We start from the raw sequence: 17,529 nt of genomic DNA on the forward strand, positions 1-17,529 counted from the left end.
TGATTAGCAGTGGAAATCTCAGAGTAGACAGGAAGTGGAGAAGAAGGAGCCAGCTGCAGGTGAGAGTGCTCCCTGGAGTGAGCTGTAATACCACCCAATGCAGTGAGAATTTCTTCACCTTTTATGCAAGTATATGAGATGAGGGCACATACAATTAAAGACTTAGAAAATATTTGTAGTTCCAGGACCAACTCCCTGGACTGTCAGCAGTGTCCAGCATATTGGGCTTTTTGACCACTTAATGTAGGAGGAGGTGTGAGCTTTGGCTCAGTGGTAGCATTTCCGCCTCTCAGTCAGAAGGTTATGGGATCGTGCCCCACTCCAGAGTCCCAGCGAGCAGAGATGCTTAAGTCAATGGAAAAGAACATTGGGTGAGGTGTAAAATGGATGGCCGATTTGCTATCGCTAGTTTTTTGCCTGGTGATAAAAGTTAAAATTGCCCCCACAGTATCCAATTCACATAACAAAGGGGTTTCACTGTTCTGACCTTGGGTTATGCTACCACATAACTAGATATTGGGCAATAAAGGTAAACTACTGTTCATAAGGGATGTGAGGTCTGTTTTTGATGGAGATCTTCAAATTTATGAAGTGTTATAATAAGGTCATTAGTGATGGATTGTTTCCACTGGTCGGCAAGGCAGTAACAGGAGGGCAAAATTTTAAGGTAATGACGAAAAGAATTAATTAATAGAGTGTTTAGAAAGAAAGGGGTATAATTTCTGTGGGGGTTCCCCGATTTCCCACCGTCAGGTAAACAGCAGATCAGTGGAAATTTACGCCATTTCTCTGGGGCTTCTGCCAAAGTTATTACAGGAGATCAGGAGAATCCCAGTGGAAATTACTGGCAAATATCTTTACAGGAAGGGTATAAACGGCTATTGAAGCAGAGTATATAAATTCTTTGAAAAGAGTCAGATAGTTACTTGAAGAAGAGCAATATTAAAGGGTACAAGGAGTGAGCAGGAAAATGGGAATAGACTTAAGTGGCTTGTAGAGAAAAACATGGGTGCAGACTTAATGGACCAAGTGGCTGGTTTCTATGCTGTAACCATTATGGAGGCAGTTTTCGATTCGGGCACATATTGGGTGGGTGGTGGGTAGGGTGTCCGCTCCACCCACCCAATGTGGTCGGTGGGAGGGCTGATCAATTTTCACTGTCGGGCCTCATTTACCAACAATCGGCAAGCGTGCTCCTTATAGGCACCTTGTGGATTGAAAGGGCAGGAAATCCAGCGGGGCAGCCGATCTTGATGTCCTGCAGTAGCACCTTAAAAGGGAGGTCTGGAAGAGTCAGGAGATAAAGGGAACAGTGTTTACAGTGGCAGGGAAAATTTTTACAGCACCTACAGCAGCAAGGAGATCAAATATTGGAAGCCCTTAAGCCTCAAAACACACAAGCGACTGCAGTAAAAATGATTGCCAGACCTGCTTCCAGCTTTCCCTTACTTTAAATACCACTGAAAGTAGGTGCCTCTCTCTGGTTTTCAGACCCTCTCTTTACATTTCACTCATTGCCTCAGTGCAGAAAAAGGGGTTAGATGCATTTACCGCATGTGAATTTACTTTTAAAGCACTTGTAGAGTTCACATAGCATGAGGGCATGAGCTATATTTATCTCAATCCTGTGGAAAATTGCAGGCCATATTCATCTGATCCATTTGAAGTCAGGCACTTGCTCATGCAAGATTCATTTAATGAGGTAAAATTCATTCTGTTCTGTGACGAAGCTGTAATGCTAATCATGAATATTTCAGACCTGAAACCATCTACATCATATGGTTTCATCCTTAGGGCTCTGATTTTACCATGGGGTTTCCCATAATACATAACTTCTGGTATTGTCAGGCAGCTAAGTATATTGCTGGATGAAAAATTTGTTCAGATTTATTTAATTTGGGCAAAGTTCCAAAACTTGAATATTTACATAATATTTCATAGTTTATCTGTATTTATACAGTGTTTCTGATTTCCCATGGTATGTAACCCAAGCTAGGGCAATCATTCATTTTATTTTTCCTTTGTTTGTTAAGTGTTAGGGTGTATGTTTGAGTGATGATGTACTTGTTTATCGGGACTAAAAATTTAAATGTCTGAAAAGTAATAAGAACACACTTAGGGACTTAGCTCCATGCGATTACGTAGAACTCAACTCAATAGCAATATGTAGAACTAGACAAAGTGAACTGGGAGAAGGAAAGTGGTATATTTTCAGCTTAAAGATTTTTCACATTTTTATTGATAACTGAAAAAAACAATATCCTTGCAATGTTTGGATGGCAAATTTGTTACACTAATAGAGATAACAGGGCTGAAAATCTTCGGCCCTTCTGATTCACGCATGATGTAACTCTGCCATGCGCTGGAAAGGCTAGAAATTAGGCCAAGACTTGGAAACTCCCAGTCCCAGCCTTTTGTCAAAGTTCCCACGAGCCTTGTAAGTGGCGGAGCCTCTACCTGCCCATTATAGGGCCAACAGCGGTAAGAGGGAGCAGGGACTCTGAGGCTGGGAGTTCCCATAGCCTGGGAAACACCAATGAGGAAACTGGTAAACCAGGAATATAAGGCATACCAGATGCAGGAAAGGTGGTTGTGGGGCCCACCTGGGGATTCCAGGCTTGGGATATAACCTGAATCCCTGAAGATTTAGATAAAATCAGGACTTTTGGCCCCCTTCTAATAGAGGGCTGATGGAGGCACTATTAAGATGTTGCCAGGGAAAGGGTTCTGGCCTTCCCCCATCCATAGTAGTTAGCATATGCTGGGATTCCCAGTTGGGCCAGCACCTGAGATGTGCCCCTAATGGCGTGGGCACCATCATTGGCATTTAGAATAAAAGGACACTCTCCTGATCCTCCATATTCTGGAGGGGTCAACGGTGGAGATCCCAGTCCGGTGAACCTATAATTCACCTAAAAAAATCATGTAATAACATTATTAATCTCATTGGATTTATTCATGTGCTACTAGGGGTAACTGTTTAATGGTTATGCTAAAATGAACTCAATTTGCATATGTTGATTAGATTAATTAGTCAAAAGACATCCTTCATAATTTAAATGTAAATTCTGCCTTTTATTGAAGATTTTAGGGATAAGTGTCTTGCATTTAGGGATACTTAGTTATAAATTATGCAATACATATTTAATCTGCATCGAATGCAAAATACATTTTTCCTACATAACTTTTAATGCTTTCGGAAAGCAGCACATTGGAGCCCCAGCACAGTGTGTAACATAGTGGGGTAGATTTTCACCTTCATCGCCTAGGTGATAATCCAGCAGATTACCACCCAGGCAGTAAAGACAAAAATCTACCCCATAGCGTCAGGATGAGGGTTTGTGCCTGTTCCCTCTGCTGAGTTCCTGTGCACTTTCCAGTGGTTGGAGGAGTCGAGGAACAAGTCCTCCAGCAATCTTGCCTGTCAGGGATGGTACCTGTTGTGGGGGGACCAAGAAAGGGGAAGGCGTAAATCCACCTTTATTTATTACTAATATATATTAGGTGTATACCATAAAATGCAAAGTATATTCAAATCTACCTGAATTCTTGATTAACCAATTTCCAACATGTTCTAAATTTATTTTAGATTTCCAGCATTCACAGTGTTTTGTTTTATCTCTTATTATTACTCAGTCCTTCTGGTCAGTTTGAATTAAAATGGGTTTGACTGTAAAAACTATAAATATTTACCTTTGTTTTTAAACAGACAGCGGATGCAGCAGTCAGCAATGTATGAACTATGTCAAGGGATGCAAAGCATCAGCATAGAATTTGTACGTCTCCAGTTGACCCATGAGGAGTTCCTGTGCATGAAAGTCCTTCTCCTGCTTGGCACAAGTAAGTGGCACATCCACATTTACTCTGTTACAGATGGTGCTAATAAATTTCAGAATAACGGTTCCTTCATTGGTTTTTATGCCGATGATTCAGATTCATGTTTTAATAACTGACTTCTTGCAACGCTATCCTTGAGTATTTGTACCGAAAGTACCTAAGAGATGAATCATTAATAAGAAACACAAACAAAAATATTAATGAGAAAACAGTTATTTTGATGGTTTGATTAGTTGCAATTAGGCTATAGGCTTTCTATTTACATGATGACATCATTAGATACCAGTGAGAAGCAAAGAGAGCGTCTGGGATTCAGGTACAGGAGCAAAAAAAAACTGGGAATACAGAGAAACCACTAAAAGTAATTGGCGAGACTGGAAGGAAACAGAGAAAACAGAAATGGTGCTCATTTTAAATGAGTGGTTTTGACAAGCCTCCCACTCAGCATTGCACAGTGACAAAAATACAACACATATCATCCTTAAAGATTTTCTTGCTTCTACACCTGAAGTCATAAACAAAATGAAGCTGGAGGCTGCTAGCTGCTTACCCACTAAGTAGGGACTTGTTAAGGTAACTAGAAAAGGACACTTGTTAAATGAAAGTAGAAGACCTTTAAGTCGGTACTTGAACCTTCTTTGAAACAATCGAGAGGTGCAACAAAGGTAGATTATGATTTAGTACTTTGTGAAGTTAAGTGGCTCATTGAGGAGATAAAGAAGGCTCTGTGGGTTGTGTACATCTGCAAGCACTTACAATTGCACAGAAATGATTGTAAATCATTTTTCGTTGGCATAAGTATGTTGTCAGTCATGGACAAAAAGCCAATGCAGTAAGCTGCACATATAGAAGGATGTAATGAACCAGGTCATGGGGACAAGGTTAACTCCACAATGCTTCACCTACTGGTAGGTTGGCAGGTGTGGACGCTGTTAGGGGCACACATACCCTCTGTGTTCTAAAGTGCAATGTGATTTCCATCTGCAAGAAAGGGGACCGTAGTGAGACTAAAATACCATTGAGGAATTTTATTGATATCAGTGACTGTTTAGGTGGTTCTTCAGGCTGTTGCAGCACATATATCAGAAATATTGGAGGCCCACATTGCCTACATTTCATGTGGAATGCATGAATCAGGTTGTAGATTTATGAGACTGCAGAACCCTATAAGGCTCAAAGGAAACCCACCAAATTGCTTTCAATCATTTTTGTAAAGTTTTAAACCATATGGCTGCCAACAAGAAGCTGGATGCTTTGGAGATAAATGGCTGAATCTTCGATTTTATCCAGGATGTGTACTCCAGCTTCACGATCCATGCAAGTGTATATGGGAAACTCACTGACCCAATGCTTTCAAAAGAAGAGCGAGCCAAGTAGTTCATTGTCACCCATTCTATTTGATGTCTTCATTAATAGTGTATTGGATGGCATCATAAGGAATGGTCTTGTGTCTATGCAGGTATCGCTAAAAGATTTGCAATGTTTCTTTTCATGCCTGATGTTGTGTTACTGTTAGACTCATTTGGGGATCTAGTACACTACACTCACCTTGAAAAATTGGCTAACCAGTGGGATTCAGTGGTGAGTGCCTCAATTGTGTATTGCCACCATACATGGCTGAAGAGGGGAGATAAAAACTATTGACTGAGAGATACAAGGGGAAATCTGTTAAATAGTTGGTTCGTATCAGTTCCTAAGGTTCTAGCGGATGATAGCTGCAGCTTGGACAGAGCTCTTCAGAATTGCACTAAGAAGGGTCTGAAAGGTGCTTTGATTTTTCTCATTTCCCTTCAATGAGAGTAAAATTTCAATGCAGGTTAAGCTTGTGGTATATAAGATATGTATCTTCTAGGAAGTTTTGAAGGTCCCAGGCAGGCAACAGAAGGGCTTCCTTTGGCCAGCATGTGAGATTGAATGTCAAGCTGTGAGGTGGATTTTTGGTAAAAAAGGAAAACAGTTGCAGGAAGGAAGGGCAGCGGTATACACCAACCGAGAGGTGGGCACTTCTTTGCCAAAGCCCCTTACATGAGGACCTAAATGAAGCAGTTGGTAATAAGCTACCCTGATGCGCGATATTCGGCTTGGACATCAAGAACTCCAAGATAGCTGGTATGTTGCACGCTACACTGCTTAGGTCCTACCACCTCACTGAAGGAAGATGTGGTGGACCCACCATTTATTGGGGTGTGAGTTTTGTGCATAATGTGGTCAGGAGGATGATGGCAACGCACTCTCACTTTATGGTAAGTTGCGCTGTCCTCTGACGAGGACTCAAACCTGTGTTTGTCAGTTGTCTAATGACCTACAAGTGACTATCGTCTTGAGGTGGGGGACGGAGGGGAGATGTGGGACGGAAGGCTCTTTGGTGCCGAATTGCCTCCAAGATGATATGTCTGGTGATGGGAGATTTAAACTGTTTGTCCTCTATTGCAAACTCAGTAATCGGCTACCTGAGACAGGCAGGGCCACAATACACCAGGTCACTATGGATGATTCTTCTCACTTAGCTCCAGATAATCAATTACTCCATTACCCCAATGGGAAGGGTGGTACTGGCTGGAAAAACTTTGAGAAGCTTTCCAGTGCTATGTTCTAAAAAAAAGCATGGTTTATTTCATTAAACTCATGCAGTATCCCTATAAGGAGTTAGTTTTATATGAGAGGCACAGTGACAAAAACATAATGGGTCCTGATCTAATAAAGCGGTTCCTGATTTTCCTTGTGCTCCCCCCCACGCCTCCCAACAGCTTTTTGGGACCTCAGTAATTAAATTAATGTCTAGACCTGTCACGTGTAAATAACCTTAATCAGATTTGGCAAAAAACTCCAAGGTGAATTAAAATGGGGATTAAATACCTGAAATATGATCCAGGGGTGAAAGGATTTGAAGCGCGGAAACACTTACTTACTGAGCTTTGGTGTGTTCATTTCTGTGACCGATATTATTTCCAAAGTTCTATTGAGATATTGTGATAGTCTATTAATAATGAAATATTAAACTACTTTCAACCTTACAGAATGTGATCACACCATGTATTCATCAATTTATTTAAGTCAAGGCACAATTTTTTTTGGTACATTAAAAGCCAATAGAACATAGTGTAGAATGGAACTTTACTTCTCAAGTGACTTTTCTGGATCTTTTTACAATTGAAACAAAATTCAGGATTCTTTGTGGAATGTACATGTTAAACTCTTTTAACATATCCTGGGGGGCATTTCCTGACTAGTAGCAATTTTATTATCCTGTCTCTGCCAATGTTCCCCTTGCCCACCTCCTTTCCTAATAGCATTGACTTCTTAGTGGAACACAATTTCATGGCCATCCTCTGGTACCTCACCATTCTTTGTCCGTGAATCCAAGCATTGAGCGTCACTGGGCAATTTGACAATTGCAGCCATCACAGCCGAACCTGATCCCGTCCTCACCCGAAGCCCATGTATGTGCACTTCAGCGAACAGAAAGGAGAACCTTGGATGATTTTGCTCTCCCTAACCTAGGGGTGCTGTGGCCAATTGTAGCATGTTTGCCTCTGTCTGCCTGAGATCAGCTCCTTCAGCTAAGAACATGGAATGAAGTTGGGACTTTCTTGATCTGTGTGGCTTGGCTATTCACTAGCAGTCAACAGAACCATTGGAGGAGGCTAGTAGTCATTTTTGTGTGTACCATTTTGCAGTAATTGCATTAACAACAACTTGCACTTATGTAGCGGCTTTAATGTAGAAAAACATCCCAAGGTACTTCACAGAGGCACACGGGGAGTAAAATTGAATGCCGAGCCAAAGAAGAAGGTATCAGGAGGGGTGACAAAAGTCTTGGTCAAAGAAGTGTTTTTTAAGAAGGGTCTTAGAGTAAAAGAGGCAGAGGGGTTTGGGGAGAGTACTCCAGAACATGGGGCCCAGACAGCTGAAGGTGAAGCAGAGCCACACACAGGTGACCAGAATTAGAGGGACGGAGAGTTTGTTGGGAGGAGTTGTAACGCTGGAGAAGGATACAGAGATAAGGAGGGGGCGAGACCACGGAGGGATTTAAAATAAATTTGAGTAAATGTAGGCCAGCAAGGACAGAGGGGATGGACACGTGGAACTTAGTGCTGAACAGGATACGGGCAGCAGAGTTTTGGATGAGCTGAAATTTACAAAGTGTGGAATATGGAAGGATGGTCAGGGGAGCATTAGAAGAGTATGAATGTGACAAAGGGAAGTTAAGGGTTTCCGTGGTAGATGGGCTAAGGTAAGGGTGGAGGCGAGTGATGTTACAGAGGTGGAAGTAGGCAGTCTTTGTGTTGGAGACAATATGGACTGAGAAATTTGACTTGCATCCAAAACGGGCACAAAGCCCACGGAATGACAGCTCTGCGTGCTTGTCCGTGTCTGCCTGAGGCCCTAGCCAAATTTGGACTTGGATCTCGTTTAAACGCCAAACAAGGCACCCCGCTGCAGCTGATCAGTTAAAGAGGACAGGAAATGGCTGAGCCTGTTGGCAGGGTGGATCTTGGGGGGAGGAGCGATGTTGGAGAATGGTGTGGTTGACCATGTCAAAGGCTAAAGAGAGATTAAAGAACACGAGAAGGGATAATGCACCACAGTCAAAGAGAACGTCATTTGTGACTTTGGTTATGGCGTTTAATGCTGTAGGACAGGTGGAAACTTGATTCAAGAGATTCAAACAGTGACTGCAAGAGACATAAGTACAGATCTGGGAGGCAAGAACAAGTTGAAGGACTTTGGAGATGAAAGGGAAGATGGAGGTTGCATAGTAATTAGAAAGGACAGATGGCTTGTTGGTAGGTTTTTTGAGGAGAGGGGATGATGATGGTGGTTCTTGAAGGAATAGGGACAGTGCCTAAAGAGAAGGAACCACTTACAATGTCAGCTAGCATGAGGGTCAGGATGGGAAGTTGGATGGTCAGCAGCTTAGTGGGAAGGGGGGTCAAGGGGGCAGGAGATGGGTCTCATGGACAGATAAGCTTGGAGAGGTCATGTGTGACTGAACATTCCATAAACTGTTGCAGTTACACCCTTGGGTGAACAAGCAGCAGTTGGATAAAGAAGCAACATGCTGAAAGCTTCCCATCCACAGATAAACTAGACTTGAAAGATTATCAGCGAGCTTGAAAAGAAGACACTGGAAGCAGAAGGGAGGAAGAACTAAGCATCTCTTACTTCAACAACTGGAAAGAAATCACAGGTAAATTAAGTTTCCACTTGCACTTTAAAAATGTATTATAGTATATATTAATATAATTATCTTCACTATAATCAGAAGTAGTAACTGTGAAGGAGTAGCTAATAATACTTTCAGAAACTGCCAGTATGTCCATGTAGTACTTGTAATGACATAGCAATTTTCTTTTATTACTGCAACAATATATACCACATTAAAAGCTTGAAGAAAAACAAAAGCAATGTTGTATCAATGCATATGTCATAATTGCATCTTCTGTGTACTAATTACACCACTTCATTCTATTTGCAGATGTACAAAGACTCACCGCTGAAATGTGGGAGCACATGGCACTGGAATGATATTCCACAGGGTAGCACTGTGAATCAAGAACCATCTCAACCACAACAGAAATGGTTGCTGGTTTCAGAATCCTATGGAAAGGCCTATGGATAAGTCAACAAAGCTCTGAATGGCAACATCTTGGAGGAGGGTGATGAGGGTTGCTGGTTTTGTGCCAGCGTGGTAAGCATATTGACTAGAGAGACAATCTGCTCTGCCAACTGTGCCCAGTCCAATTATATATTATGCAAATTGATCATGTCAGTGTACATCTGGAGGTTACCAGACTACACACTGACAGGGACACTACTAATCGCCTGGTTCAGCACATACCCTTCTCCAATAGGCTCCGGGATAGTGGTGAGGTTGTGGAAGGGTGAGCATATGTCTTGTATGACGGGAACATGCCTTGGTTCAATATTGCAGCCCCTCCAGATGAAGGGTGTACCCAGATAAGATTGTGTAGAAGCACATTGTTCCCTACATAGCATATTTTCAGTGGAGATCATGCATTCCCTTGCTTGAGAATTTGACATTGTTCTGTGCCTCATCACTCTGCTCTTCTGAGATAATTATAGCCCCAGGAATGGATGCATCACATGCTCTGGAAATGTAAAGAATTTATGCAGACCATCAGAGAGGCACTGAATAGATTGTGCACTTTAAATACAACTGAGGAAAAAGACAACAGACTTCATTCATATCAATGAATAAGTTCACATGCAAGCTGATTAAGTTATACATTATGAACAATGCTTTCAAATGACATGACTTGCACTAAAAGGGAAAATTGTCTTCGAAAAGAACCTGCATTTCACACTTGCCAAACTGCTGAAACTCTGGGTGTGTACTTTCTTCCTTGTGGATTAATCAGAGCTGCTTTCTGATTATACACTGAGGCCAAGCAAGTGGTTTGTTTTGATGCCTTGGGACTCCTATGTTATGCTTTTGACCGTTGATTGTTATATTTCACTTTTTTTCTGTGTTATCCATTTCAGGTTATTAATCGATTTTCCACCACCCTTATGAAATCTTGGAAAATTTCTTAACTATCTTCTTACTTCTTAACCAAATTATGGCTTGCAGTCAATGTGTCACCAAGGAAGCTCTGGTTATCATGCTCGCAAAGCTGTACTAGCTCATCTTCTACCTGTGCTTCTATTTTGTACACTGCTCGTTTCTCCTTCTTGAATTTCACTGGCTTGTAAACTTGAACAGGTTTACTCTCAATGGGGAGAAATTGGTATGCGTTGCAGTTGTTTTTCAGGTGTAAAACGGGAGCAAAACTTATCAATTACGGGGCGCTATTCACCCCCAAACAGCACCGAATGCAAAATTGGATCGGGCAGTATTTAGGTTTCTCAGGCGCCTGCCTGAAATAGCTGTTAGGTCCCTTGCATCTGCTAATCAGGGGCCTAACACCTGTTTCAAGGACAGACTGATCTTTACAAGCAAAGGATCACTAGAACTGGTTATCACTAAAATCGAATAACATCGAATAGCACTTTTTTATGTGGAAGCAATCAATGCACATGAGAACCCACTGGGAAGCAGGAGATGTGGCTGTTTGAAGCAGTGTGCACTGTGCAACTGCAGAATGTCAATGACCGAAAACCAGGAAGAAAAGGTCAGGCAGGATTGGAGACTGTAGAAAAGATAGTGAGCAGATTGTGCAGAGAGCAAGAAGAAACAAAAGAGCAAGAGACAGAAATCGGAGCAGAGAGACACAGAAGAAAGAAGACACGAATGCATAATAAAACAGGAGAGGATGAAAGAAAAACTGATCATTTACATGATGTATTTTTATTGGGACTTGTGATTATCTTGAATTATGCTGTAGTATACTGTAGATTAGGGGTAGCTTTCTGACCATGCTTCTGATGGGTAGCCTCATCTGCCAACACCACATATTGAAAATCTGGACATACTATGTGATAATTTTTTGACAAATTAATGGCCAGAAAATTATGTGCAGCGAGCATCCAAATTTCAGATATGTGCTGCCGGCGAGTAAGACTCCCCACCAGGAGAGCAAAGTCAGATAATTACCTTTATTATGTGCAGTATCCGATCCTCGCTCTCACTGAACAATTCCACACTCCCCACGGGCTTGAAGGGGGTGCAGGTCGGAGATAGGGCCACAACATTGTAACCCTGATTCTCTGACCAGCTTCCCCGCAAGCGTGACTCTCCACTGAGAGCACAGGATCATGGAATTACCCATTTAAAAAAAAAGTAAGGGGGCCGATTCTATCTGTTGCTGCCGGGCAGTAAACGGGCAGCAGCGTTCTGTCCACCTGTTTTACACCCCGCCTGCTTTCCCTGTCCGCATAAAACAGGCGGCAGCGGGTCCCGCCCAGCAGGAACAGTTAAAGTTGACCCCATGGTGTGCACGATGGTATTTGAATCATGAACAATAGTGGCGGGCCAGAAAGAATCTAATAAAGCACTGATAGTGAATTCACAAGTACAGTATAATAAGGATCAGGTATTCAGAGATAAAAAATATGCAGAGATGAAGAATAAACAAAACGTTTAGGAGTCAACTATACTTTGCAATAAAATCAAAATCTATAACATTGCAAAGTATACTCAGGCACTGTTAGATCCATATCCAGCGGACAATTCACATTCCAGTTAGACAGTATAAAAGGAATTCCAGCTGCCCAAGTTTGACAATGCAGTAAATTCACTGGTCATCGCAACACTGATGTTCTGTCTCTAGCCCATTAATAAATACTAGATCATATCATATTTGCAAAACATGTATAATTAAAAAAAAATTCCAGGAGCAAACCACCATTACTGCATCACATTTTTCACTACCATATATGGGTACGGTAGCATAGTGGTTATGTTACTGGGCTAGTAATCCAGAGGCCTGGACTAAAATCCAGAGTCATGAGTTCAAATCCCGCCACGGCAGCTGGTGAATTTAAATTCAATTAATTAATTAAATTTTTTTTTAAATCTGGAATTAAAATACTAGTATCAGTAATGATGGCCATGAAACTACCGGATTGTCGTAAAAACCCATCTGGTTCACTAATGTCCTTTAGGGAAGGAAGCCTGCCGCCCTTACCCGGTCTGGCCTATATGTGACTCCAGACCCACAGCAATGTGGTTGATTCTTAATTGCCCTCTGAAATGGCCGAGCAAGCCACTCAGTTGTAAAATCTCGCTACGAAAAGTCACAATAAGAATAAAACCGGACGGACCACCCGGCATCGGACCACTAGGCACCGGACACGACAATGGCAAAACACCAAGCCCAGTCGACCCTGCAAGGTCCTCCTCACTAACATCTGGGGACTTGTGCCAAAATTGGGAGAGCTGTCCCACAGACTAGTCAAGCAACAGCCTGACATAGCCATACTTACAGAATCATATCTTTCAGCCAACGTCCCAGACTCTTCCATCACCATCCCTGGGGATGTCCTGTCCCATCGGCAGGACAGACCCACCAGAGGTGGCGGTACAGTGATATACAGTCAGGAGGGAGTGGCCCTGGGAGTCCTCAACATTGACTCTGGACCCCATGAAATCTCATGGCATCAGGTCAAACATGGGCAAGGAAACCTCCTGCTGATTACCACCTACCGTCCTCCCTCAGCTGATGAATCAGTCCTCCTCCATGTTGAACACCACTTGGAGGAAGCACTGAGGGTAGCAAGGGCACAAAATGTACTCTGGGTGGGGGACTTCAATGTCCATCACCAAGAGTGGCTCGGTAGCACCACTACTGACCGAGCTGGCCAAGTCCTGAAGGACATAGCTGCTAGACTGGGCCTGCGGGAGGTGGTGAGCGAACCAACACGAGGGAAAAACTTACTTGACCTCGTCCTCACCAATCTACCTGTCGCAAATGCATCTGTCCATGACAGTATTGGTAGGAGTGACCACCGCACAGTCCTCGTGGAGATGAAATCCCGTCTTCGCACTGAGGACACCATCCAACGTGTTGTGTGGCACTACCACCGTGCTAAATGGGATAGATTCAGAACGGATCTAGCAGCTCAAAAGTGGGCATCCATGAGGCGCTGTGGGCCATCAGCAGCAGCAGAATTGTATTCCAGCACAATCTGTAACCTCATGGCCCGGCATATTCCTCACTCTACCATTACCAACAAGCCAGGGGATCAACCCTGGTCCAATGAGGAGTGTAGAAGAGCATGCCAGGAGCAGCACCAGGCGTACCTAAAAATGAGGTGCCAACCTGGTGAAGCTACAACTCAGGACTACATGCATGCTAAACAGCGGAAGCAACATGCTATGGACAGAGCTAAGCGATTCCACAACCAACGGATCAGATCAAAGCTCTGCAGTCCTGCCACATCCAGTCGTGAATGGTGGTGGACAATTAAACAACTAACGGGAGGAGGAGGCTCTGCAAACATCCCCATTCTCAATGATGGCGGAGTCCAGCACGTGAGTGCAAAAGACAAGGCTGAAGCGTTTGCAACCATCTTCAGCCAGAAGTGCCGAGTGGATAATCCATCTCAGCCTCCTCCCGATATCCCCACCATCACGGAAGCCAGTCTTCGGCCAATTCGATTCACTCCACGTGATATCAAGAAACGGCTGAGTGCACTGGATACAGCAAAGGCTATGGGCCCCGACAACATCCCAGCTGTAGTGCTGAAGACTTGTGCTCCAGAACTAGCTGCGCCTCTAGCCAAGCTGTTCCAGTACAGCTACAACACTGGCATCCACCCGACAATGTGGAAAATTGCCCAGGTATGTCTTGTCCACAAAAAGCAGGACAAATCCAATCCGGCCAATTACCGCCCCATCAGTCTACTCTCAATCATCAGCAAAGTAATGGAAGGTGTCGTCGACAGTGCTATCAAGCGGCACTTACTCACCAATAACCTGCTCACCGATGCTGAGTTTGGGTTCCGCCAGGACCACTCGGCTCCAGACCTCATTACAGCCTTGGTCCAAACATGGACAAAAGAGCTGAATTCCAGAGGTGAGGTGAGAGTGACTGCCCTTGACATCAAGGCAGCATTTGACCGAGTGTGGCACCAAGGAGCCCTAGTAAAATTGAAGTCAATGGGAATCAGGGGGAAAACTCTCCAGTGGCTGGAGTCATACCTAGCACAAAGGAATATGGTAGTGGTTGTTGGAGGCCAAGCATCTCAGCCCCAGGACATTGCTGCAGGAGTTCCTCAGGGCAGTGTCCTAGGCCCAACCATCTTCAGCTGCTTCATCAATGACCTTCCCTCCATCATAAGGTCAGAAATGGGGATGTTCGCTGATGACTGCACAGTGTTCAGTTCCATTCGCAACCCCTCAGATAATGAAGCAGTCCGAGCCCGCATGCAGCAAGACCTGGACAACATCCAGGCTTGGGCTGATACGTGGCAAGTAACATTCGCGCCAGATAAGTGCCAGGCAATGACCATCTCCAACAAGAGAGAGTCTAACCACCTCCCCTTGACATTCAACGGCATCACCATCGCCGAATCCCCCACCATCAACATCCTGGGGGTCACCATTGACCAGAAACTTAACTGGACCAGCCATATAAATACTGTGGCTACGAGAGCAGGTCAGAGGCTGGGTATTCTGCAGCGAGTGACTCACCTCCTGACTCCCCAAAGCCTTTCCACCATCTACAAGGCACAAGTCAGGAGTGTGGTGGAATACTCTCCACTTGCCTGGATGAGTGCAGCTCCAACAACACTCAAGAAGCTCGACACCATCCAAGATAAAGCAGCCCGCTTGATTGGTACCCCATCCACCACCCTAAACATTCACTCCCTTCACCACCGGCGCACTGTGGCTGCAGTGTGCACCATCCACAGGATGCACTGCAGCAACTCGCCAAGGCTTCTTCGACAGCACCTCCCAAACCCGCGACCTCTACCACCTAGAAGGACAAGGGCAGCAGGCGCATGGGAACAACACCACCTGCACGTTCCCCTCCAAGTCACACACCATCCTGACTTGGAAATATATCGCCGTTCCTTCATTGTCGCTGGGTCAAAATCCTGGAACTCCCTTCCTAACAGCACTGTGAGAGAACTGTCACCACACGGACTGCAGCGGTTCAAGAAGGCGGCTCACCACCACCTTCTCAAGGGCAATTAGGGATGGGCAATAAATGCCGGCCTTGCCAGCGACGCCCACATCCCGTGAACGAATAAAAAAAAAACTACCTTAATTCCGCAAATCCAGTATCAGATTCCTGAAAATTGGACACAGAATTCAAATAAACCCCTTGTTTCAGACTCCCAAATCTAACAATAATATTATCCTATTGTCCTTTCTGTTTCTCTGTTATTACTAAAAAAGTCAGTGTATTTTCTGCAGGGATCAGAGCGAGTTAAACGTTCTCAAGTCATCTATCTGCAAACTGACAACACATAACTTAGTTATGAGCTTAAACAATTGTGTGCAGTGAGGGAATTTCTTGTGAACTCTCCCTTAGATTAAAGACAAATGACAAATCTCTTCATAATGGACCAGAGACCTTGAGCACAACCAGAGTTTCAGAAAAAATAATCAGCTAATTTTGCCTGGTTAGGAAGCTTGTGTGCCGTTGCTGCTTTTCTGATTGGCTGATTATTCCCAGGATGACCTGCTTAAAACAAGTGAGAGGTCTGGGCTATACTGTTTCTTAATGCTGTTGTTCACCAATTGATATGTCAGTTTTATTCATCCTGTACCTCCTTAAAAGAAGTGTTTATTAGCATTTAGAAAAAAACGAGCTGTCCTGTCTTCATGGGCTAGTGGACGAAGGCACTGCCTGGTAATAGGACTAAAGACTGCACAGCCATTCTCTGTCTTACTTCCAGCACCAATTCCAGTCCTGGTAGCACTGCCACCTTTCGAGAGCACTCTTCAAGCAAGTCACTGTTTGGAATTTTGGCTCTCAACCAAAAGTTGCCGAGAACCCTTGCAGTAAGGCACACAGACCAGAAGGTCCTCGGTTCGATTCCCTGTCTATCCTGAGCCAGCTGATCTCAGCCTTGGCTGGAATTGGGGCACATTGTTTGTCTCAGTGCCTCTGGACTACAGAAGAGAGAAATAATCCTGCTCCGGACCACTATCCAGTGAATCCTACCAGAAAGTATGGATGTTAACTGTGGTGATCTCCATGGTGGAATAGCCTGTCAGCACTAACTGTCTTGAAGAATGGCTACATGCGTGAGATACTGGAGGGTTCCAGCATTTAGGGATGGGCAATAAATGCCGGCCTCGCCAGCGACGCCCACATCCCATGAACGAATAAAAAAAAAATCCCACAGCAAGAGGAGAGGAAAGGGGAAGAAAATAGGGCAACAAAAAAATAAGCTGGAGCAAGAGAAGTACGTACACATGCCACAACCAATCCACTGGCTGTAAAACCACCCCTAATACAGATAAGGGTAAGGCTGTCACATATTTTGAATCCCTAGTCCTTCTAGTTCACAAAGCTTTCAATAACACTTTCTATAGAATGACTCGTGTATTACATCTCCATTTATTTCAGTGCAGGGCTCCTGGAGCATGTCTGTGAAGCCTTGCTGTATGAGATAGTAAATCAAAATTCTGGAAGATCAACCACTGCTGGCGCTTTTAGATCCTTTGAAATAGGGGCAGATTTTGAAAATTGCTTTGCAAGTTTGTGAGAGTATTAGAAAATCTTGGAAGATCTGAATAATCTGTTTGGTTGTTACACAGATCTGTTTGTGTAAGAACCAAACAGTTTGCACTACCTCCTGATACCACTGAAGGGACCAGGATGGAAACTGGCCACAGAGTCTTTGGCCATGATACAGAACTGCACTGTCTAAACAAACATGATGGTCTGGAAAATTCCCCACTGATCAATGACTGGGAGAGCACTTGAGCTTATTTCAACACAAGCCTTGGGGTATTAAGGTTCAGCATATGCCTTCTTGTTTATTGCTGGTCTAAGGGCAGCAATATAATGGGGTTTGTTAGGACTTGAATGGATTTTAAGTTATTTTTATTTTAAAAGCCAGTCTAAATCCTAATTGACAGAAACTGCCCTTTATTCTATATTACACAGTTCCGAAGGATGGCCTGAAAACTCAAGCTTCGTTTGACGAAATGAGGGCAAACTATATCAAGGAGTTGAGGAGAGTTATAGCAAGAAACGAAAATAACTCTGGACAAAATTGGCAACGGTTTTATCAGTTGACCAAAGTCCTTGACCGTATGCATGAGGT

The 17,529-nt window shown here is 43.7% G+C and overlaps 1 protein-coding gene across 2 annotated transcripts in view; it reads left to right on the forward strand.

Moving 5' to 3' along the window:
• Window positions 1-17,529, forward strand: part of nr3c2 (nuclear receptor subfamily 3, group C, member 2) — a 327,756-nt gene that overhangs the window by 300,852 nt on the left and 9,375 nt on the right. For both annotated transcript variants that reach the window (XM_067992205.1, XM_067992200.1), the window contains 2 exons: window positions 3,710-3,840; window positions 17,370-17,527. In XM_067992205.1, the coding sequence (XP_067848306.1) occupies window positions 3,710-3,840; window positions 17,370-17,527 (289 nt within the window). The remainder of the gene's footprint in view (window positions 1-3,709; window positions 3,841-17,369; window positions 17,528-17,529) is intronic.

Source organism: Heptranchias perlo, chromosome 1 (genome assembly GCF_035084215.1).
Source record: "Heptranchias perlo isolate sHepPer1 chromosome 1, sHepPer1.hap1, whole genome shotgun sequence".
In the NCBI taxonomy this organism is placed as follows: Eukaryota; Metazoa; Chordata; class Chondrichthyes; order Hexanchiformes; family Hexanchidae; genus Heptranchias; species Heptranchias perlo.